This window comes from Phaethon lepturus, unplaced genomic scaffold (genome assembly GCF_000687285.1).
Source record: "Phaethon lepturus isolate BGI_N335 unplaced genomic scaffold, ASM68728v1 scaffold2251, whole genome shotgun sequence".
Taxonomy (NCBI): domain Eukaryota; kingdom Metazoa; phylum Chordata; class Aves; order Phaethontiformes; family Phaethontidae; genus Phaethon; species Phaethon lepturus.
Window position 1 is genome coordinate 2,001 of NW_010519613.1, and position 23,606 is coordinate 25,606.

General features: G+C 37.2%; 1 protein-coding gene across 1 annotated transcript in view; it reads left to right on the top strand.

Annotated features, from left to right (window-relative positions):
- Positions 1 to 1,973: 1,973 nt before the first annotated feature.
- IPO5 (importin 5) overlaps positions 1,974 to 23,606 on the top strand; it is a 39,828-nt gene continuing 18,195 nt past the window's right edge. The window contains exons 1-13 of the mRNA XM_010297091.1: positions 1,974 to 2,052; positions 7,918 to 8,110; positions 8,618 to 8,720; positions 8,970 to 9,066; positions 10,156 to 10,260; positions 13,593 to 13,715; positions 13,799 to 13,919; positions 17,526 to 17,613; positions 20,749 to 20,855; positions 22,332 to 22,456; positions 22,545 to 22,634; positions 22,727 to 22,900; positions 23,128 to 23,346. Coding sequence (XP_010295393.1) covers positions 7,927 to 8,110; positions 8,618 to 8,720; positions 8,970 to 9,066; positions 10,156 to 10,260; positions 13,593 to 13,715; positions 13,799 to 13,919; positions 17,526 to 17,613; positions 20,749 to 20,855; positions 22,332 to 22,456; positions 22,545 to 22,634; positions 22,727 to 22,900; positions 23,128 to 23,346 — 1,536 coding nt within the window. The 5' untranslated portion in view covers positions 1,974 to 2,052; positions 7,918 to 7,926. The remainder of the gene's footprint in view (positions 2,053 to 7,917; positions 8,111 to 8,617; positions 8,721 to 8,969; positions 9,067 to 10,155; positions 10,261 to 13,592; positions 13,716 to 13,798; positions 13,920 to 17,525; positions 17,614 to 20,748; positions 20,856 to 22,331; positions 22,457 to 22,544; positions 22,635 to 22,726; positions 22,901 to 23,127; positions 23,347 to 23,606) is intronic.

Consider the following 23,606-nt stretch of genomic DNA (forward strand, 5'->3'; position numbering starts at 1 on the left):
TGACTGTAAAAGGCTGTTTTTCTCTTACTTGTGTGTCTATCATCTGACAGAGAAACTGTTATTTACTTTGCCTTGGTGATTTTATACTCTTTTCAAAAATATATTTCTCAGATTTGGAAGAACATAAGTGTAGATAACAGATACTTGCTTGCTTGTATTCTGAAAGTTAGTCATGCTGTGTGAGAAATTTATACGTCTGGACTAGGTAGCTGGGGAACTAATCGTGAACTAAAAGAATACACTGAAGATGTAGCAGGATCCAGGTACATAGTTATGGGTGTAGCTAAGGCTGGTAGTAACATGGGTGGAGCCAGCAGAGCAGTCCTCCACCAGCACAGAGGGAAGTTTTCTGTTTTTGGCCATATGTTCCTTTTGCCTACCTTGCCCTGGTGCTCTTTAGCATCCTCTGAATCCAGTTTACTGCACTGACATAATTTTGCCAGTGCACGACGGGATAGGTTGCTGACACTTCTAGTGAGTTTAAACAACTCAAATTAGAATTTCATTTTTATCGTAATTGGCATGAGGGAAGCCAGCTTTTACAGTGCTTCAGCTGTCCATAAAAGCATAGCTTCAGGTCCATGCTGGGCCTGTGTTTAGGGAACCTTCTTATTTCTGTATTTGTAGATAATAGTGCAATATAAATATATACATTCATGGAGATGGTTAATCTGAGAAGACTCTCTATTCTGACCCTAAAACTAATTTAATTTTGCAATCTCTATGAAATTACTAGATTAAATCCAGGGATTCGTCGCTCATTGACTGTGAGCACATATGAGCAACTAGAGAGAGTATGAAGTAAGAATTGACTTCGTAAATGAAGCCTACTAGGAAACAGCTAGAGAAAGTGGAGGAAGATGATGTCTAATATTAAATGTGTGGTGGGGAAACTACTTTATTGAAAATAGCAGGTATACTGTCAAGGTGTGTAAATTTGCTAGAGTATTAGAAAGAGCGCTGCAATAGTAAGAATGGAAAGTAGGCAGGCAGGGAATTGATTGAAATGAACCTGGGCTTTGTGTAGTAGGCTTGTTCCTTGGGTTCAGGATGGGGTAGTGAATATTTGGAAAGGGTGGAGTAATTTATCTTCAAGATTATGCCCATAAAAATAACTCTTTCAGAGTTAGTAAGTATAGAACTATTTCTGAATGTTTTAAGTGGTTGTTCTTCAGCTTGTAATTCCCCTGCTCTTACCTACATAGGTTTAGTATATTAGAAACAAGCATTTACAGTTTTAAAATGCTCACATATGCTGTGTTTTGGATAGCAAAAGTTTTTTTGCTGTGTGCTCACTCTAGCGTCAAAGTAACAATCTAATTTAAAAAGCCATAGTGAATGAACTGCATGCCAGAAGTGTGTAAGGCAACATAACTGAACTTCTCATTAAACTTTACATTTTATTAAGGGAGTTTCCCTAATGGGGGAGACTAAATAGTCTCACTCCCTGAAATTCAGGTAGGAGATTAAAAACGAAAAGTTCTTAGTCAAAACATGTAGTTGAGATGTGTGACTGCCACATGGATGTTGTAAAGGCCCTAAAAAGGTTCAAAAAAAGAACACATTTTTGGACTATACATTTGTCAGTGGTTATTAAGCTGTTGGTCATAGTTCAGTCTCATGCTTCCACAGTTCTTAATCCTCTGATGTGATAGAAGCTACACATAGATAGATTCCCAGGAGGATATGTGTTCTGTATATGTTGTATTTCTTAACTCATCTTGTAAGTGGCCAGTAATACATATCTAGATTATGCCAATATGGCAGGTCTTATTCAGTAACTAAGACTTTGCTCATAATTTTAAAATAGGTCAGAAATGTTTATTTTGATAGGTTTTTTTTTTTTGCTATGTTATTTTCTGTTAACTGGATGAATACTGAAGTTGTTTTAAAACAAAAGGCAATTCTTACTAATGCTTAACACATGCTTTCTAGTAATTGTTTACAATAAGCTGCATTCTTTTTATGCAGGAGACGTATGAGAATATTCCAGGTCAATCCAAGATCACGTTCCTCCTTCAAGCAATCAGGAATACTGCTGCTGCTGAGGAGGTATGTCTCAATAATCTTTGAATTCTGCAGATTTTCAAGGGAACTTGAGAAGGAGGGAGGACAGTTTCAGTGCCAGACATTTTTGGATAAATGAGTAAGTCAGACATTAACTGAATCATCTTAATTTACTGCACAGTTGTAGAGGGACCACTCATCTAGTTTGTTGCATGTCAAGTTCGCAAAAGCTGAGACTTTTTCATGTAGGATATTTAGTTTCAAAAGTAGTCTTTCATAAGTCACTGCTTAGATCTCCATTGTTTTCTGGTGGTGTGTTTTGCTTAATGAATGGGTTTTTTCCTTAAAAATGTGTAACTAATAGATGACTGTTACTGTGATGTTCCTTCAAGTTAGAGTTGAGAAATGCTTTCCATTTTGGGGGTCCTGCGCCTCAATGTGTTAAACTCATGTATCATCTGAAACTTCTTGTGCTCCTCAAATAGGAAGTGGGGGGAGATAAGGTAGCAGTTGTTTTGCATGTTTTATTTAGATGGCTTTTGTATTTTGTCCTATTTGGGGAGGATATGCTTATTAAGTCATTTAGCAGTGTTATAGACTGAATGCAGAGCAGTCCAAGCACTATATACATTTTTTTTCTGTGGGCATACAGTAACTGTGCCTTTTAGTTATTTCTTAATTTTGTAAAGGCTCTTGGGTATAGTACTTCTTGGTAAAGCCATTATTCACTTGGATATACAGAGTGAAGAACTAAGCTTTCAAGATACTACAAACTTCAGAGTCACTTAAAAGTAAAAACATTTGACTTTTTCAAATTGAGAGTTTTACTGAACAACGGAAGGATGTAGCATGTAGAATTTCTGAACAATATTGTAAGGAGAATATAAGTGTGCTGTTTCTCTCTGGATGATCTCTTCTGGTAGATTGTATTTAGTTTAGTGGTAGATGCTATTTGTGCTTTTTAATGCTCAGTAAGTATCAGCTTACTAATACTTACGCTTATCTACCTACAAAGGAGTGTTCTTCTGACAGAATCCTTCAATATTATACTAGCAACTGGTTGCATAAAAGCTGTGTAGTTTTCCCTTCTGCCCCTCTGAGATGTTTCAAATGATAGAAAGCTATAGAGCAGTATCTCGTGTTTGTATTTACCATGAAAAGTAAGATCTAGCGCTGCCCCTTTTTCATCAGAAGATAATACTATGCCCTAGAAGTCATAGCTCCATTGCACATGCTTCTGTTTTGTATTGAATACATTTGATAAATCTGAGTTGACAGCTACAAAGTGTAAATAAATAACCTGCTCCCTATGTTTACTGATTTTATTTCCTTTACATCCAGTAAAGAAATAGCCCAGTCTAAAACTTGTTCAGAATCGTGACTTGGCTTCCAACTTACTCAAATACAAAGAAATTTATCACCTGTGGAAGTTACTCTTACGAAAGACATCAGAGGTTAACATTTGTAGAATAACTTGACATTTAACTCCACCAATGGATAAATCAAAGAAAGGTTTAAACGTTGGCTCTTAACTAAAGTAGGTATTAGGTGCTGGACTGAAAAAATCCTGATTAATAAAACCTGCGAAAAACCTCTCTTCCCTGTAAATCCAAATACACAGTAGCCTAATTAGAGCCTAAGTGAAGTCATCCTCATGTGTGATGTAAACATTGCATTTAAACATGCAGGGAAGCATTCTGTGAGTGTTCAGTATGGTGCTGGCATGAACAGCTAGGCACTTTGTGTCTGCATATGTTTCATGTAGATCCAAGTGTTGGGCAGAATCGTGCATGTGGCACCAGTGGCTTTGGGCCTGGTATGTGTCCCCTGAGCACATCAAATGTACCAGCACCACTGAACAGAGGCAGCTGGAATAACCCTTAGAACTTTAAAGATCCCTTGCCCAGGCTATGGGAAAGCTGGGTTCAGATCCCTGTTTGTGCTGAAGCCTCTGTATTGCTTTACCCCCTCACAGGAAAACTAGTCTGAAGAAAATACTCCATCCTGTTTGCAGGAGCTGGGCTGCTGTGTTGTAGAGAAGACAAGATTCGTAGGACTATTGGGACAGCAACCGAGGGAATCCTGACTCTGCAACCTAGTAATTTTGGCATTTAAATGGAGAAACAGGGATTCAGATACTGCTTCCAGGACTCCTTGCATTTGATATGGAAAAAAACCTAAGCTAGATCAGAAATAACTCTTCTAAAAACTGTGTAACAAATTTTCTCCTTCTAACCAAATGCCTAAACTGTGGAAATAATCACCTTTTCCCACTGTTTTCATCTCTTATTTTCCTGATATCAGAGTAACACTGTCACAGAGGTGGACAGAAGCACATGACCTAGGAGTTAGAACACTTTTTTTGCCAGATGATATGCAAGTTTGTACACCTCAGGCTAAAGAGGGTCTTGAACCCACATCTTCAACTTGTTGAACCTGCAGTCTTACGAAGCTAGGACTCTACTCCTTTCTACACAACTGCATTTTAAAGAATTGAACAGAAAGGTGATATATATTCAGTTTCTTTGATGATTTTTGTTCTCAGAATGTGTCTGAGGTGTTACGAGGCTTCTTCCTTTGCAGTTTTGATTTACCATCTGAATCTTTAGAGAGGAACAACATATTCTCCTGCATTTGTTTTCTTCCTGGTTAACTCTAGATTGGCAGTCTTCAATTATGTCCTAATTTACAGTTGACTAATTTCAAGCACTGTGAAATACAGTAACAAATGCTGTATAAAACTGTGTTTCTGCTGTACTCGCAGCCCTCTTAGAGGGGTCTGACCTTTCCCTTCTCCCTCTTCATATTGTCACATGAAGCAGTTGCATTTCTTAGTCTGAAGACTACTGCTGTGGGCAGCTTCCTGTTCAGCACTTGGAGGGGGCGGAGGGCAGCCCCTGGACTCCTGATGCACCACAGTTCTGCCTTTGAGTTGTACGTGGACCTGAGGCACTGTGTGCTTTGGATTCCACATGGGGCTGGATCCCCAAATGAGGTTGTGCAGGACCATCTTTGGACTGTGTCCTAAATATTTATTGCTTCCATCCATGTGTGTTTTCCTCCTTGAGGATTTAAAAGGAGCAGTAAAACAACAGTAAAAATCACTGTGAGTGTGCTGTACAAGGTGGTCAGTTTTTTTCTTGCAAAATGTCTAGGATTACCTGGACACTTTGAATGCTGCTGTGGAACATGGCATCCCAGATTTCTGTTCCTAATTCTTCTGCTGCCCTACTCAGCAAGTTGGTTTGCTTCTTGTGCCTTGGTTCCACCATCTGTAAAATCCTAGAACATTTTTAAAGCACTGGACCTTCTACTAGTAAGTAGAGGTGCGTTGAAATTTGAATATTATGACTACTTTTTATGTTAACACCTCTGACATTTCAGTTGTATGCAAGCACCTCAGTAATTTAGACATGCAGAAGACTCCAATGCTAGGAGAGAATTCTGCTTTTTTGTGCTTCTTCTGGAAGTTGGATGGAAGTTCTTCTTTGGGGATATACACTTTAGTATATTGTTCCTAAAAGCTATAGCTGCTAAGTTGCAGGATTTTAAAATGCTTGTTTGGGTACATATCTTGTAATACTTAAATATAAAAGAGCCTTTGGTGTGTGTGAAAAATACATACTTTCTTCCTTAAAGCAAAAGAAATAGCCCCAGAGTTGCCATTAATCCAGCCATGTTTGTCATAATTAAATTGGAAATGGTCATTTTTGTATATAGGTGGATATCTGCTGAGGAAAATTTGCCATTTATTATTAGAAGTCAATTGCTGCTTTGTCACTCCTTCAAACATTTAAATTTGCTTTAGGGAATTTGGGAATTTTCTTCTAAGCTAGTAACAGTTAATGAGAAGCTAATTCATGCAGTACTGATCTTGTCTTTCTGTATACCTTGTTACTTGTTTCTTCCTTTGCTATCAATCTGTATTTGTCAGTCATCTAATATTTTAAATTAAATTCTTCACAGGTGGAAATTCTTAATCTTTGAGACCATGTGTTTTACGAAAACAAGCTCTATGCCCTATCTGGCCACCTATTACTATTTCAGGCAAGAAATTAATATAATGTGAGTTCAGTCATTATCAGATGTCAGAGAATATGCACAGAAACGTGATGCCCTGAACAAGGGAAGACATTGCATCAGAGCTTGTGCCTTGTTTAGTCCCAGCAAACTTGGTCCCCAGTCAAGGCTTCTCCTGTGTATGTGCACCACAATGAGTAGAAATTGAATCTTTCACAGTAGTGGTGCTTCTGGGGATGGGAGAAGGGAAGATACCATGATATTGTGGTATCATAGTAAAAGTTTTTTGGCACATTGTTAGTGGGATCCCCAGAGGCAGTGGGGAAAGAATCTTTTTACTTCCTAACTCGTGTTCCCCATGTGATGACCTATTGGTAGAGAACCTTGGCTTATGATGGGAGCTACAGCACAGGTGGGCACTGTGACCCTGTTTGTTCAGCAGCTGTCTTCCTTAGATCTACTAGGGCTGATCTACTAATCCTAAATATGTAGTAGCTTTGATCTGCACTGGAGCAGTTGAGGTGGAGGAGGTGAGGAATGATCTAGAGTAAGGTCCAATTCTAGTCCTTCCCTTCTGCTATTAGAGACACACTTTGTGTGCACTACTCTGTAGCTGTATAGAAGAGAGCTGGGTAGATTGGAAAAGGGCACGGTGAGTCTGGAGACTACCAGACATAACAGGAATAGTATCTTGGGTGATGTTCTAGCAATACCTGGTTTTTATAGGGCACATTAGAAGTTGAGACTTTGCAGCACTTTGTGTTTCTCATCTATAGGTTATGCTGTAGCACTGTAGTTGAGAGATCTTTTGGAAATCAGACTTCTTAGTTCTGCTGCTCATTGAACATTTTTGAAATACAAAGGCTCTTGTAAATGAAACTTTTTCATTTGAGTACACATTAAATAAGAGTATCTTAGGGAAAAAATTGAGTGCATGTTGCATTGGATTATTTTTTTGTGAGGATTTAACATGTGTAAGGTTTTGTTACATGTGTAAACTTCAGAAGTTTCAGGGGTGGTTTTTCATTACATTTGTCCTTCTAGAAACACTGGGTAGTGAACATCCTATTTATTAAGTTATTCAGTGCTTCATGTGTCTTTGCCTTTACTGTGTGTGCTGTTCTGTTCATTTTTACTTAATCAGCCACGTTTTTTGCTTCTAGTTCTTGTATAATTGTAAATAAATACAGATATGTAAATGGTACTGTTGTAGAGTTGCTGTATGCAAGCAGGAAGCATAGAGGTTTGTAATATGTGGTATTGGGATTCCTGTGCTCAAATTCAAGTTTAAAGTAAAATGTTTCATCATAGGTCTGCAAAAGGCTGAAAGCTTTGGATTGTTTTTTTTTTTGTTCAGAGTAGTTTTCTTTGCCAAAATCTAACTGTAAGTTCCTGAATCCTTAGTGTGAAGTTTAGTTGTTTGAGAAAGTGAAGGAGGGTTTACGGGTTAATTGTCTGACAAAGATGGCTCATTAAGTCACTTGTTCATCAAAAAAACCCCATCTGGATTATAATTATCTCAGTGAGCCATTTAAAACAACAAGAAGACATGCTTTAAACATCTTTCAGTAATGCAGCTAAGTCCTTAACTTGCCACAAAATGTGTTCAAGGTTCAGCTCTAGAAAAAAACTGAATACCTCAGTGGATTTCATGATGGTTTCTTTGAAGAGCTGTAATTGTCAGAAACATGTTTGTAAACTGATGTTTCTTTACTATGTTTTTACTTCCTACTATAATTGTCATCTGTTGCTTGAGAGGTGTTCCGTTCACCAGACGAGTCTACACAGTGAAAGCTGATCATTTGGAAGCATGATGTCAGTGTCTTTCCTCATAAGAGTGTGATTATCATATCAAAACACTCTTAACATACATACTTTCTTACTCAATAGGCTAGACAAATGGCAGCTGTCCTCCTGCGACGCCTTTTGTCTTCTGCTTTTGAAGAAGTTTATCCAGCTCTTTCACCTGATGATCAGACCTCTATCAAAAGTGGATTGCTGTTGATTATTCAGTTGGAAACGCAGTCCAGTATGAGGAAAAAGATTTGTGACATCGTTGCTGAATTGGCCAGGAACTTAATAGGTACTTTATATAAGCTGATATTGTGGTAAAATGTTAGTTTACTATTGATAGTAGTTGTATTTTTATCTCTTTAGTCTTGTGTAGACAATTGCACATGATGTACTAAGTGATTTCATGGTTTAAAATAAAACCTAATATTTGTTTACATTATCCTTGATCAGATAAAAGTAAGATTCCTTAACTCTGCTTCTTAAATTGCTTGAGTTTAAGTGAGATTGTATTAAGGTTTAGAAATCCAATTTTGTTTCAACTCTCATGAATGTTATGCTGAACATCTGCATCAGTTTCTTTTTGAGTGCTGTTATATAATGGTAAATAGAGATTGTCTTGTATTCCTGAGTGCCTTTAGATTTAACATTTCAGCCATATTTTACACTGTGACTTGGACATATGTTCAAATCAGTTTTTTTGAAATTAATTTGGTAGTGATGACTGGTTGCCCTGCACAACTGAGATCTAACCACTCTCAAGTTTGCTTATCATAAAACTTTATTGTGCTTAATCTAGATGAAGATGGCAACAATCAGTGGCCAGAAGTTCTGAAATTCTTATTTGACTCTGTCAGCTCTCAGAATGTGGGACTGCGCGAGGCTGCTCTACATATTTTCTGGTAAGCTTTCAGACTTTGCTACATTTTTGCAGGTTAGCCACATTGTATCTGTAAAAATGTAAGAAAAACTGTCACAACTTAATTAACAAGCAATCATATATATTTCATTTATTCTGTTGTGTTGTGGTTTACTTAACTCTTACACGTACAGTTAAAACCTGTAGCTTAAACAATGGATAAGTTTAAAATAATAGTTAAGGTTAAACTGTGTGAATTTTTATTAACGTTTTGGTCTTTTCTTATCCTTAGGAATTTTCCTGGGATTTTCGGGAATCAGCAGCAACACTATTTGGAAGTCATTAAGAGAATGCTGGTTCAGTGTATGCAAGATCAAGAGCATCCATCAGTAAGACCTTTATGTTCATTTTCAAATGTCCTGAGCATAGAAACTTAGTGTACTAGTCTCAGACATATAGGTTAAACCATAGATTCCAACCAGAGAATTGCATTACCTGAAACTGATGTACATCTGGGTTGTTGACTATGCCTACTGCAAGACAAAAGGGTCAAACCTTTTCATGGTCCTACAGCTGACTGACTGGCTCATATCTGCACTGCTTAAGCCCAGACTCTTCCCTAGTAGTTATGTTTGGAGAAACCTAGTGGTAGTGGCCCAAAGCAGAGCTGGCAGTTTCATCTGGCAGCATGAGTGGTCAGAAACATCTTGTTAAGTTCTCTTTCTGGCCTTGTGTTTAACAGTGTAGATATATAGTATCTCTACGCTTAGTCTATGTACGCAGTATGTCTCAAAACTCTGAATATATGACAGCTCCTTGAACTGTTTGTGCATGCTTTGCCATAAGGGCATGTTAGCAAGCCTTGCTTTTCTGGAAGGCTTCAGATTTATTGATTTGTGCAGAGAATTGTGCTCTGAAAATGTTTTTCTTGTTGTGGAAAATGCTGGGCAAGGATAGGAAGCCCTGCTGTGGTATGTGGGTTCAGTTTGCTGCTCCCCCATGGATTACTTTTTCTGACCTTTGAAAGTCAACGGAGTAACATTTTCTAAAGTACCACAAGTCATGCCTTTAAAGAAGCATGTTTAAAACACTTGGATCATGCTTTTTGAAAAATTGGACTTTGACACTTGCATACACATTTGAAATTGGAGTGGAAGTTGAAAACAATAGGTTTTTTCTTTTTTCTTTCATTAAAAAAACCACACAAACCAACACCAAAACAAAAAATCCCCAAACAAAACCAGAAGTGTCATGGAGGATATAGATGCTGAAGATCATTATCGCTTCACCTTAATGTGAAATAAGTAAGATGTAAAAGCCCATGTTACAAAACAATTGCTCTATCTATTAGGAAAATGTAAAAGGGAAATGATAATACAAAATATAGGCTCATAATAGGCCTAATGTTAAAAGAAAACAAAGGCATGTTTCATTATCAGTTCTTCACCTTTCTTTCTCCAATCCTGCCTGTCTCGTAGATCAAGACTCTGTCTGCTAGAGCTGCAGCTGCATTTGTGCTTGCTAATGAGCACAATCTTCCCCTTCTTAAACATTTTGCAGACTTGCTACCTGGAATCTTGCAGGTAAGAAACCACACAAGGAACGCTTAATGTGCCATTAAGGTCTGTATTGACTGTATCTGAACGTAAATTATTGGTCTGCAATTTGTGCAGCATATGAATTGTTGCTGAGACCTGGATTAATTATGTCTTAGTTAGCCTGACATCAGTCACCAGCAAGATACAGTGGAAACTGATAAGGAATTTTGTAAACACAAGGTAATTGATAGGGTTTTAAGGAAAATAGTTCAGTTCTGATTAACTTACACTGTGTTACCTAGAAAAAGGAGTTAAAATTCTTCCTAAGGTATTTAACTCAAAATTATACAGCTTTTAAATTAACCATGATCTTGAAATATGCTTTAAATATGGGCTACCCGGAGATTTCATGTAATCGGTAATTGGGAAGTTGATTGACCCATGATATCCTGTATCTTTTCAGTTTAGAGGAAAGCATAGAATTATTCTGAACAAAGATTCTCAGAGTAACAACAGTGTGGACAAATGATCTCTATTGTTTGATAAATTAGGAACTTGCAAACAAAATGCCTTTTTAAGCTTCATATAATTTCTGAGGCTGGATTACATCTTTTTTAGGATGGATGAATTTTAGCAACAGTTGGAATTGTAATATAAGGCTGTTTAGTTTTTGGGGGAAGCCTATTACAAACCAAGCCAGAGATAGAAATGGTTTGAGCTCTGAAAGACAACAACTTCACATTACAGTTCCCTTTCTATATTAAGAAAAAAGTGGAAATAACTAAGTACTCGTGATAACAATAGTAGTGAACTTTTGGCAATTTTAAATTAGGCTAAATTTAGGTTAAAGACTGACTTCTTGCTACAGTCAGTACAGCAGGTTCCTGTTGACAGTGTAAGCTGTAAACCTTGTCAGTGTGCTTTGTGGCAAGCTGAAGGAAAATTGTGCCAACTTTACTGGCTTCTGCAACTGATGGAATTCTGCTTGATCTTGAATGGAAACTGAGAGGAATTTATTAAAATCAACTGAACTTGAAAATGGACTCTAGTGTGTACAAGATAAGTATTTTAATACTAAGGTCACTATTTGGTGGTTAGTCCCTGTCTGTGACTTTGGCAATGGCAGTTGTATTGTTCAAAAATTGTAACTGGCTGAGAGGACCTTGGCTACTGAGTACTGTATGAGTGGGAGTGAGGCAGGATTTGGGGTGGACATGCCATTTGTATGATGTTTGGCAATTAAATAGTATGCTGTTTTTAGACTTCAGACTAATAGCCCACTTTGTGTGATACCAGTTTCAGTGCTACTATTTTAGGCTGTAAAAGTACATGTGCTTGGCTTGCATTTTCAAGCTTTATTTTGCAAATATAGGGCGCAGAACTATGCTATGAAATCTGTCTTTTTAAAGTACTTATTGCAAGAAGGGCTAGATTTTCTGGCTGTGGTAACACAAGATGGATATGAAGATCTGAGTTTATAAATAGGAGATGGGATGTGTTAGAATAGTGGTGAGTGACCTTTGGAGACAGTTGGATGCTTTTTTTGTTGCTGTTGAAATTCGTTTTGTTAAAATATTGGCATGGTAATAAAAGCTAAAAATAAAACTCTGGCTTAGCGTTTCAGTGCTTTCAGTACAATTTCTGTAATGGTTATGCTAGAAGTTGAACTTTCAGAACTAAGAGTTGAAACTTGTATCCAAGAGGTTTATCTTGTGGTGGAGGTAAAAGCAACTGGAACTTCAGCTGACTTCTGTGGTTGTTGGTGTTTGATACTACAGAGAGAGAAGTCCCTCTGCCTTTTAGGGCTCACCATGCTTTTTGAACTTCAGAAACCTAGTCTTGCTTTAAAAAAACTGTTGAAGTTGCAGTGGGTATAAAAATACAGAGTTTTACAGAAACTTCCAGTAAATGTTACATTATCCTTTGCTAGAATCAGAGGACGAGTGGTAACTATTAGTCCAAAAGGCCTTAACCAAGATAGATTCCCGCCCCGCCCCCCCCGAATATTTCTGATACTAGAAAATGCTGCTTCTATATTGAAGGCATGGGTTGAGTGGCATTATTTAAAGTGTTGGATTCTAGATTTAAGTATTAAAAACCACCTAACTATTCATTTTTTAAAAATGCTTCTATGTTAGGAAGGCATAAAATACTTTGATAAAGAAAATTCCTTTTAAAACCCCAAAAGTGTGTTTAAAGACTGTTTTTTCTTTGGAGGTTTGGGTTTTCATGTCCTACTTCTGGAAGAGTTCTAACACCACTGAATAACTGTGTGCTGTTTTGGTACTAGAGTATCAACCTGGTCAGTTAAAAGTAAATTTTAAATTACTTTTCAGAATGTAGCTATGCGTTAGGAAAGATGCTTGCAAAAAACTTGATTTTTTTTCCTGTGTCCTATGACTGAAGGCTGAAAGGTCTGCTTTAATTCGGTGGCTCTCTAGAATTGTCTGGAAAAAAATAAATTATTTAATGTTGAGATTCCTGGTGTTTGTAAGCATAAGCTATTCAAAGCTGTTCTCACATAACGGGGAAAAAAGGAGTTAGGCTCATTTTCCTTCATTTGGGCAAGGTTAATTTGAATAGTTTTTCTTTATTTAAAATGGGTTTTGAAGTTGTGCTTGTCAAAACATAGTGTGTGTTTTTGCATGTTGGTGCCTCTGATGTGTGAACTTAATTCTTTCCGAGTGACCGTCTACTGTGTTAGATTTAAACTAGTAACAGTCAAACTGATGGCATATAATATTGTGAGCTATAACTTACTTGTAGAAAACTTCAGTTTTGGACCGTGCATATTCTCTCTTTGTAGTTGTTACGGATTTATGCATGCCGGCTACTGTAGCAGGGTCCAAGCCTAGGATACTGCTGAAAAAGCAAAGTCCACGTGAAGGCTTCAGATTAGTCTTTTTTTTAGTTCTCAGGTTACACCTAGAGCTGGGCGCCTCTGGAGGGGGGGACCCCTACCCCAATTCATAGCTTTCAATTATACCTGTACCACCTGATCCCCAAGTTCAGTCACTTAATTCTGGACAGTGGACTCTTGATTTCTTACTGATTTTCACTGTTGCTGTGATGGCTGCCTTCTGAAGTTACTTCATTCTCTTGGAGTTGTCTCCGTGGTCCTTAACTTCTTCATTCCGCTCGTATCTGCTGGATTCAGCTAGTTCTTTGTTGGCAGTGTTAGTTTTATCAAAATGTTTACTCTCAGCCAGTTCTTGCAGCGTAAGGCTTCAACTACTTTAGCTACTAGAGCTAAGCCACAAATGCTAAATGAGACTTCAGAGAGACAAGAACACAGTTAATCAAGTTTCTATGACGATGATCCCATTCATAGTATTATCTTTTTTATTTAATCTTATCATCATCTTATCTCTTTATAGGCTGTAAATGATTCCTGCTACCAAAACGATGATTCTGTCCTGAAATCCCTTGTAGAAATTGCAGATTCTGTTCCCAAGTATTTACGACCACATTTAGAACCTACTTTACAACTAAGTCTGAAGGTAAAGCTAGGAATTCTTAAAAAAAAGTTTTTTCGCCCCAAGACTTCTGTTCTAACCATTTACATTAATCTTCTGAATTGTAGCTGTGTGCAGATTCCAGTCTCAGTAACATGCAACGTCAGTTGGCACTCGAAGTAATTGTGACCTTGTCAGAAACTGCTGCTGCTATGCTGAGGAGGCATACAAACATTGTTGCACAAGCCAGTAAGTATTTTACTCATTTTCTTTGTTGAATCAATTTGTCTTCCTTTACAGCATTTAAACTGACTTTGCAGGTGGTCAGTGGCAAAGCTATGTCTAACTTGGAGTTTGCTGGTGCTGGAAACTTTAGGTGACACCGAATTGAGTTTTCTTATGGAGAAAACCCCTTATTATGATTCTTCATAAATTAAACTGTGGTTATGCAGCCACCAACAGTTCGAATAAAAATACAGTAGATTCTTCATTAGGTGTTTCCAAGGAAAATACTACTTCCATGCTTTTCTGCTGCCTTTGGAAATTTGTACTGTTAAAAAAAGTTGATGCATTTAGTTCTGAAGTTCTACGTTTCAGGTTTGGTATGTAGGCCAGATACTCTGTGGTGCTGGCAACTGAAGACTGAAGGAATTCAGCATGCATGTTGAGCTTCAGTGTTGAGTTAAAGCTGTGAATTAAAAATCAGATGCTTATATAAATACTTAGAGATAGTCTAATTAGTCTATTTAACATGTGGACTGTAAATTCTTTGGAGAGGCACTTTTTTAATCCTGCATTATTATTTGAGATACTAAAAATAACTGTCTTCTGGACAGCCCCAGCAGCCATGCTGTACGCACTGGTATTTCTCTGCATTTTAAACCCTTTTTCTGAGTATGTCAGGGCACTGAGACAGCAGTGTAGCCCGCTTTTTGGAAGGATTCTTTTCCCTCCCTGTCACACTTGTATTTGTCTAGATTCTTGCTTGTTTTCTGAAAATTGCATAAAGACAATCTGTTAAAAGGCAACTTTTTTTACTTGTGTGCTTGGGCTAGGGAAAGTTACTTGTATACATGTCACTAAGATAATCAGAAAACTTCTGGAAACGGTTGTAAACTGGATCTGCTTGGCTGAAGTGTTTAAACTATTGACTAGAAGTTTTGTTTACTTGTAGAATAGTTTTTGAAAGAACAGATTCTTTTAGAATATATTTTGAAATTTGAAAATGTTTATAATGTCATGTTTTCACTGTAGCTTGTTGGGAATATTAACGCTTGACACTTGCTGTCTCCCAAATCATTACAAGCTTTTTATCTGGTCAGGCAGCATAGTGGAGAAGTACCTCATATCTCTAGAATGTATTACTTTTATATTGGGTTGCTAGTTGCTGTTTAGGAATGAAATACTTGTGTTAAGATACTGTATTAAGATAGGGCACCATGTGGGAATGAAATGCTTTTGGTTTGCAACCCATTGTAAAAGTGCTCTTAATATTAATGAGTCATTAGGTGAAAGACATTTATTTTGCAGAGCTAGTAAAGCAGTTCTGTTCAGAGAATGATAAAAAGGTATCCAAAAAGGATTGCCCTTGTCTTGGTTTTGTGCCTTTTTTTAAAAGGCTTTCTGTTTTCATTCAACTAAAAAGTTGCTAGATCACTTGATCCTCACAACTAGAACTGGGTCTTAGGCAAAACTGTCATCTTATGCTGGTTTTACTGAACATGATGCCAATTTAGGAGGAAGTCTGTGTCCTGTGTACCAGTTTTCTGCTCAGGAATTCCATTTGGGTTCAGACTTCCCTCCTTGAGCTCAATGTTCAGGACAGCAGAGTGTTTTATTGCTCTTTAGCAGCCTATCTTTGGCTGTAGTTTTGCTCAGTCTCCAGAAAATGGAGAATCATGGCATGCTCTGACAAGCAGGCTTAGTGGGCTCATCCTTAACTTGTTTGTAAACAGTCTATATATTGGCAGTAGTTAAACTTTGAGGGCTTGTCAGGGCAATATTGAAACTTCAATGTGCAACTCTGTATTTTAAAAAAAAATTTGTGAAACTATACCTTACTGGCAACTACATTCATATTAAACATCAAGAAGAAACAACATGTTTACAAGCTTTTGCAGGTTCTGGATATAATGATGGCCAGAAAGCTTTGGACGACAGATTGTTCTCAGTGTTGTTTGTTAGTAGCAACGAACACTATGACATCAGTTTTAGGAACCGCATAGCATTTGTGGCAGATGATGGTTGACTCCCATATTTCAGAGGTGTGATGATACATCATTTTCACATGTGTGCTTATGAGTGTCTGTGTCTGAAAAGCTTCTGGGCTATACTACTTTTTTTTTTTTGAGGAAATTCTTTTCAGTGACTAGTAAGCATTCTTATTTACTAGTTACTTATATACTTAAGAATTCTGACATGTGGGCATCATGCTAGAGAGTTCATAGCGTCCATTAAGTTATCTTGATATGTACATAGAAGCTCTCTGAAGGTTTTTGCCATGGTATAATCTCTGGCTGAAGATCCATAGCCACATCAAGCAAATCAATACAGAATTGTATCTTTTCTTGATACTTGCCCCGCAACCCTGTCAGTGAGTAATACTTTCTTCTGTCATCAGTTGACCAGAAGTTTCTCATCTCTCCAGATGTCTCGTGAGGTGAGTTTGCTTAGGGTTGTGCCTCCATCATAGATTACAGTAGTGTAAATATATTAAGAAATTCACCAGTTGCAGTATATCTTAGCAGCAGAATGGACTACTGTATGCCTACTAGTTTTTGAGGTAGCTTGCTGTAAAGGACAGTTAACCATGATGCCTGTCTTCAACTTTTGTGATAGCCTGTCCTAAAAAGATTCTTAAAGCTCAAAGGTTGAGTATTTGACTGAAAACTTTTGTTTCCAGGGCAAAGTGAAGCTTTTTTGCATAAATGATGTTGAATTCAAGCGACTTGCTCTGAGCAGTTAGAGTAATATGAGGAACATTTGAGAGCTCCTTTCTTTGCTCTTGAAAGTGTAAGGTATACTTTTCACCCCTCAGGCTTCTGAAGAGCACAGGAACAGGCAGGCTTACAAAAAACAAATCACTGCACTCCTTCTTCCTGTGAGAACAACTCAGAAGAGTAGGTGTTGCTTATTGCATAGTAGTTGAACGTTATGATAAAGATTGTGTAATAGCCTCTATAAAGACCTATACTGAGAAGAGCAGACACACTCAATCTACAGAGGTAGAAGTAGAAAACAGGTGGATTATGTGCAAGATATTTTCATGATACAAAACAAAAATGTACATTAAGTGGGGAAAAATCTCAAGTTCTAAACAGTTATCTTTTTCTAAAAGTAAAGCTTTTTGCTAAGTGACACTGTAGATAGAGTTAACAAAATTTATCACGTTAGTAGAACTCAGGATTGAGTATTATTCTTCCATAATTAATATAGTCTCTTTCATCAGTAGATGTTCAAAGGTTGATGTAAGAGTTTCAGCAAAAAGAATGTATATCTGAGTTTTAAAGCATATCATACTATTTTTAACTCTTTCAAGGAACTTAGACTTTATTAAGGAATTCACTTTTTACAATCATCATGATTTTAAAAAGTCTTGCGTTGCACTATAAGAAATACACTCAACATTTTTTTTTACTCTCCATTTGAATGTTCCAAAAATCGTTTTCTGAAAATCTATTCTGAGTTATTGGCTGATGCAGTTTGACAGACTTGGCTCTCTGCTACTGGAAGAAGAGTTGTTTTGTTTGGGTTTTTTTCAATGTTTTTTTGAAAGGAGAGAACTTAAGATTTATGCTTCTTGTTTGAGAAACTATTTTAAGAAAACAACCTGAGTTTAAAACTTATTTTTTTCAGTTCCTCAAATGTTAACAATGATGGTTGACTTGGAAGAAGATGAAGATTGGGCAAATGCAGATGAGCTTGAAGATGATGATTTTGACAGGTAATTCTGAAACTAGTTGTTTCAATTATATTACCAAGACTGTGTGAGTAAAGGCAAATTTTAAGTGCAGGATGCAAATGACTGCAGTGCATTACTTTTTCTTTACTCAAGTAACTGTTACAGTTTTGTTCCCTCTGTCATAAGCAGTGTATGTGACTTGTTCTCAGACAGTTAATATGTAGGCTATTTAGATACTGCTCAGCAAGTAAGTAAATTCTTTCAGTATTTGTGTATTGCTGCAATTCAAGTTGCATGTTCTCTTGTCTGCTGTTTTGTACTGTTTTAACTTTTCAAACTTTTGTTTCTTCTGTCATCTATGATACTCAGTTCAGAAATCAGTGCTTCCTAGTCCTTTAAATGGAGGACTTATCCTGAAGTTAGCTGGAACCAGAGCTGAAGGATACTGACATGTTTAATCATCTACAACCAATCGCTTCATATTTTTCTGTATCTATGCCCTTGAAAAGGTGGTATTAAAGAAAAAAGCTGCCTACCTTTGAAAGGACATCAGAATGCATGGTGGAATTCCTTGCTGGATTTCATCTAGCTGAAAATATTGTGATATTGCTATTTTTCTAAATCCCTTGATATGGCTAGCAGTAGCTTATCTTGTTGTGTCTTAAGTGAGAGAGATCTACTAAAGATGTCCAGTCTTTCTGATTTGCTTATTCCTGTGTGCTTTGTAAATTGCTCCAGTTTTTCAGTAGACTGTCTGTGGTTTGTCTACAGCATCCTGTTATATCTGCTCTTGTCCAAATACAGTTAGAATGAAGTAGAAGAAAGCAGAAATACATGTCAGAGATAACTATCTTCACACTACTGTAAAGACATGGATGTTCATTTACCCCTCTAGATGCTTTTTTGCCACATTTGGCATCTCCTTCAAGACTTGGATGTAATTAGTGTTTTGAAACAGTTTGTCACCAAACACTTTGAGGTCTTCAGAGGAAGACAGGCAATAGAAGAGATGTTGATTTACCGCTGAACTGTATAGTGACTTCTACTAGATACCAGGCATGTAAAGATGCTTGCAAAACTGATGCATAGGAATTTATGGAAGAACCTGTTTAATCTCTGCTTGACTCGGAATACTTCTTTATTGTTCCCTTTGATTATGGAATTGAAAGTAAGCTGTCCTTTCTTCCCCTTCTCACGTGGTAGATCAGACCCTTTTAACCTGTTTCATTTCCTCAGCTTTGAAATTTTGCCGTACAAGTAGAATGGTCAGACACCACTGCATTCAGGTTTGTCGAGTACTTGAATCTTTTCATTCAGCTAAATTTTAAGGAGAAATAGAATATTAAAGTTCAAGTCCTCATCAAGCCTTTCAGGGTGTGGAAGTTTATTCAGATGGCCTGCTTTAGGCAGCTTAGTAAGTACTCTGAATCATCCACTTGAGGCATGCCAATTTCTGTTTATTGTCAGCAGAGTAACTTTGTTCTTCTAAACACAAGTTAGCTGCCTATGGATTGTAGAGTGAAACTTTTCCTTTTTTTTTGTGAGCTGCAAGTAGAGTGAGCAAAGATCAGAAAACAAGTTATGCTCAGCGACATTAGCCTAAAGGAGAAGTGTAGCTTCTTTGGCCCTCTGAAGTGATAGGAGAGATTGAGGCTTAGACAGAAAGTACCAGATATCATCTAGTCTCTGGTGATTGTGTGTGGTGGTAGTTTTTTCTTTTAGCAGGCTCATTTATGTTACTGTGTGTCTCCCACCACTGAAGTTCACCTTTGTGGAGAGTTGTTGATTAGCTGATGTGCATGCTAACCTCTTCTGGTGCTTGTGTCTTTGTAGCTTCGTAAGATGACTGGAATTTCTGTGCAATCCAAGAAGCAGGCTAATGATCATCAGGCTGTAGCCTAGTTAGGGTGTGTTCAGATCTGTCTAAGGGGGATGTGAGTCAGCCTACACTAAAGCAGCAGGGAATATTACAGCATTTCCAGTTTTTTGTTGCTCTAACTTCATAAAGCAGTGAAATTCTAAAGGAGGAAAAGGTTAATTCAACTTCCTCTTTTCCTGGCAAAAGCCTTGCAAACATTGCAGGGAGGTGTGTGGTCATTTTTCTAAGGTAGCCTATCTTTATTTCCTCAAACTGAATGTATAAATTAATGATGGGAGAAAAGAACTCAAAGAACATATTTCAGGCAAAGGCTGCCATTAATTTTTGGCACATTTCCTCCAATCTAAACCTGTGTGTCCATGCTCTGTTGTCCTGCTGGTAATGTGTCTATTTGAACATGACTAATCTGAAGAACAAGTACAATATTGTCAATATCTTTGCACAAACATCTTTGTTCACAGCATGTGAGCATGTGAGTTTCTAGACTCTTTATGGTTTGAAATGAGACTTGGTGATTCAAGCATAATAGTTTGAAGACCTCTATTTCTGACCCAGCCAACTGATACTTGGAAGAAGAGGGAGATTCATCCCTTTCTGAACCATTACTCAGCTTTTCCATCAGCGTGGGTTATTAGAGTTCTAGCCATACCCAGACTGTAACAGTAGTTATCTGTGTCCTGGAAACTTTCTTGCTTTTCTGTTGGGAATAATTCTATTGGGTGGAACAAGTCACTTTGCACAGGTAATCTTTGGCTATTCTCAGTTCTGCAACTGGCTGAGAGTCACAAATTCCTCACCTGGTCTGGATGTTTTATGCCTGAGTCACTGGCAAGAGAACATGCTACTAGAGTACTGGTACTGCAGGCATGCGAGAAAGGTCTCTTATGTGCCAAAGCTTGAATTCTGCTGGTTCACCTGATTCATATCAAGTCTGAACTGGTTTGTGTTCTCATGACAAAAAGATGATGGCCAGTATTATCACATGATTGATTGCAAATTTAGTTTCAGCTTCCTGAGTATGTATAATTGTTGAAAAATTCAGTCAATACCTGGTAAGGCCCAAGTTTCTTTAGTATGAGACTTAATAAATGTTTAGGTGGAGGGTAAATAATTATTTTGTGACTGGTGTGTGTGCTTTTAGATTTAGGTATGCTTTATTTACTTATGGAGGCTTGTGTGTATTCAGATGGCAAAAGTCTGAATAATAGAACTGCAAGAAAGGGCAATTCTGTGCCCTGTTGGACTATTTGTTTTATTGTAGATATCAAACCGCTGATATTTCTGTAACTGGTATTTAGCAATGCAGTTGCTGGTGAGAGTGCACTGGACAGGATGGCATGTGGCCTTGGAGGAAAACTTGTTCTACCTATGATTAAAGAACACATTATGCAAATGCTTCAGAATCGTAAGTAACTGCTTTTTTTTTTTTCCATTCTATCCTTTCTAGGAACTTTGATACCTCTTAAATCTTCATGTTTAGCTACTTAGTATATTTTTATACACTTCCACTTTTGATTTCAGCAGCGAAAACTGTAAATGCTGTGAACTTGGAAGTTTGTATCTTTTCTTAGTCTGTGATTTATTAAACTTGCATACAGTGCATTACAACTTGTTTCTGGAACATGGACAGCTGAATGGAGATGTCAAAAACAAACCAGTACATTTCTTTAAAACTCAGTCTATGAATTAAATAAGGGAAAACTCTTTTTTTTTTTACTTTAGAATATTCTCTCTAAATCCCTGTACAGCGCCTCACAGTATCAGTGTGCCTAAAGTGCCACCCGTTATTCTGTAGCTCAGGTTTTTTGCTACTTCAGAAATGCTGCATTTAAGTGACATTTTATTACAGTTCATAGAGGAAAACTTGTTCTTTTTTTTCCCCCTGTAATTTGATGGACCAAAATACAGATGTCTGTGGTCGCCTGGCTGTCTTTTGGTATGCTGGTTTTAATATTGGTATCATAAGGTGTTTCCATATATTCTTATCAGTTGCTTTGTGTGCTGCTTTTCCTCTTAAAATCTACATTGTGGTGTTCTTCATTCCAGGAATTTAATACATTACCAGCAATAATAAAAAACTTGCATTATTTTGGGAAAGAAGTTCTGTTTCATGCCTTTCCCACCGATCGTTTGATAAACCTGTGTGTTCTCCTGGTTTTCTTTTCTGTAATCCCATGGTTTCTAGCACAGAGAAAGATTTAAAAAAAAAAAATAAATAGAAGAAAGTGGAGTTTCTTATGTTTCCCTTACCTAAAGAAAAAGGAGGGGGGCATGAAAGATCAGTTTCAACAATAGCCACTAATCTGGGAATAGGCTAATAGAACTTGGAGGTGGGGAAACCCTTACATCCCTAAATGGAAGGTTACTGTTCTTAAACAGTCTTGGGGAGATTGCTGAAAAGTTTACTTCTGATTATTTATTTGCTTTAAATTTAGATACTGTTTGGCTCACTAGACCTTTTTCCCCTCCTCACCTAAAGAGAAAGGTATAAGCTGTTTTGATAGTGTTAAAAAAAGACAGGAGAGAGGGGAAAAAGAAATACTGTCTTGATGTTTCCCTGGTTAGCTCATTTAATTAAAATCCAGTTCCCAGGTCTTAGTACTATGTACATACTTGTATCAGCAGTTAAGAATCTTTTTTCTAGGCCTGGATTTGGCCTGGATTAGATACTCAAATTTTTGCACACCTCTGGAAGTATGTATGAGGAAAAGTGAAAAGTATTTAACAAATCAAGTTGATGCATCTATTTCCCTTCCCTCTCCTGTTGTTCACTGTTCCTCCTCCTGTCCATCTCCACCCCCTAGAAGGTGATTTGTCTTTGTGGTGCTTTTTAGTTTCCAAAATGAATAACATATCTATTTTCATTTTTACTCTTTGGTAGCTGACTGGAAATACAGGCATGCTGGCTTGATGGCGCTCTCAGCCATTGGAGAAGGATGCCACCAACAGATGGAGGGAATTTTAAATGAGATAGTTAATTTTGTTTTGCTATTCCTTCAGGATCCTGTGAGTATAATTCTATTAATTACTTCAAAATGTTTTCATTCTGCTCTCATGACTACTTGTTAACTATTTGAGGGAAATACTTTTTCAGCATCCAAGAGTAAGATACGCCGCTTGTAATGCTATTGGACAAATGGCAACTGACTTTGCACCTGGTTTTCAAAAGAAATTTCATGAGAAGGCAAGTAGTAGAATAGTGAAAAAAAAAAAAAGTGGTAAAACTATGTCCCCTTCAGAAACTTATTCTTCTGAAAATAAACGTTACTTTTTCAGGTGATAGCAGCTCTGCTGCAAACAATGGAAGATCAAGGCAACCAGCGTGTTCAGGCCCATGCAGCTGCGGCACTGATAAACTTCACTGAAGATTGTCCCAAGTCATTGCTTATTCCATATTTGGATAATCTAGTGAAGCATCTTCATTCCACTATGGTGATAAAATTACAAGAGGTATAATATACAGAGCAAGTTGTTTCATGGAGGATAACCTTATTACATACAAAGGATCAGTATAGCTGAACTAAGACCTCTGAAAGAAGCCAGTATACCTATCTGCTGATGTTAGTCTAAACTGACAAGAATTAGGATACATAAAAGTGCAGATTTTTACATTTGGCATGCTTTTAAGTAAAATATGTGCTTTAGAAATGTAACACTTTATTCTTCCTCTTTCCAAGTTGATACAGAAAGGCACTAAGCTAGTTTTGGAGCAAGTTGTGACTTCAATTGCATCAGTTGCAGATACAGCAGAGGAGAAGTTTGTTCCCTACTATGACTTATTTATGCCCTCTTTAAAACACATTGTTGAGAATGCTGTTCAGAAGGAATTAAGACTTTTACGAGGAAAGACTATTGAATGCATCAGCCTAATTGGTCTTGCGGTTGGTAAAGAAAAGGTAAGCTTAGATCTTATCCAATGGTCTAAATACATTTTAAAATGCCTTTGTTTTTTGTGGTGTTAACATGGAATTAATATATTCACTTGTTAAACACGTAGCTATGTGGTTGCTGATTTCTGTGCTTGCTTTCCTGTTTTCATTTCTGAGGTGACTGTCTTGCTGTTTAGATTCACAATAGAATCTTACGAAAATATTTACAGCTTAAATTTTTCTTGTCACACTGAACAGTGTTGAAAACAAGCAGTTTTTATTTCATT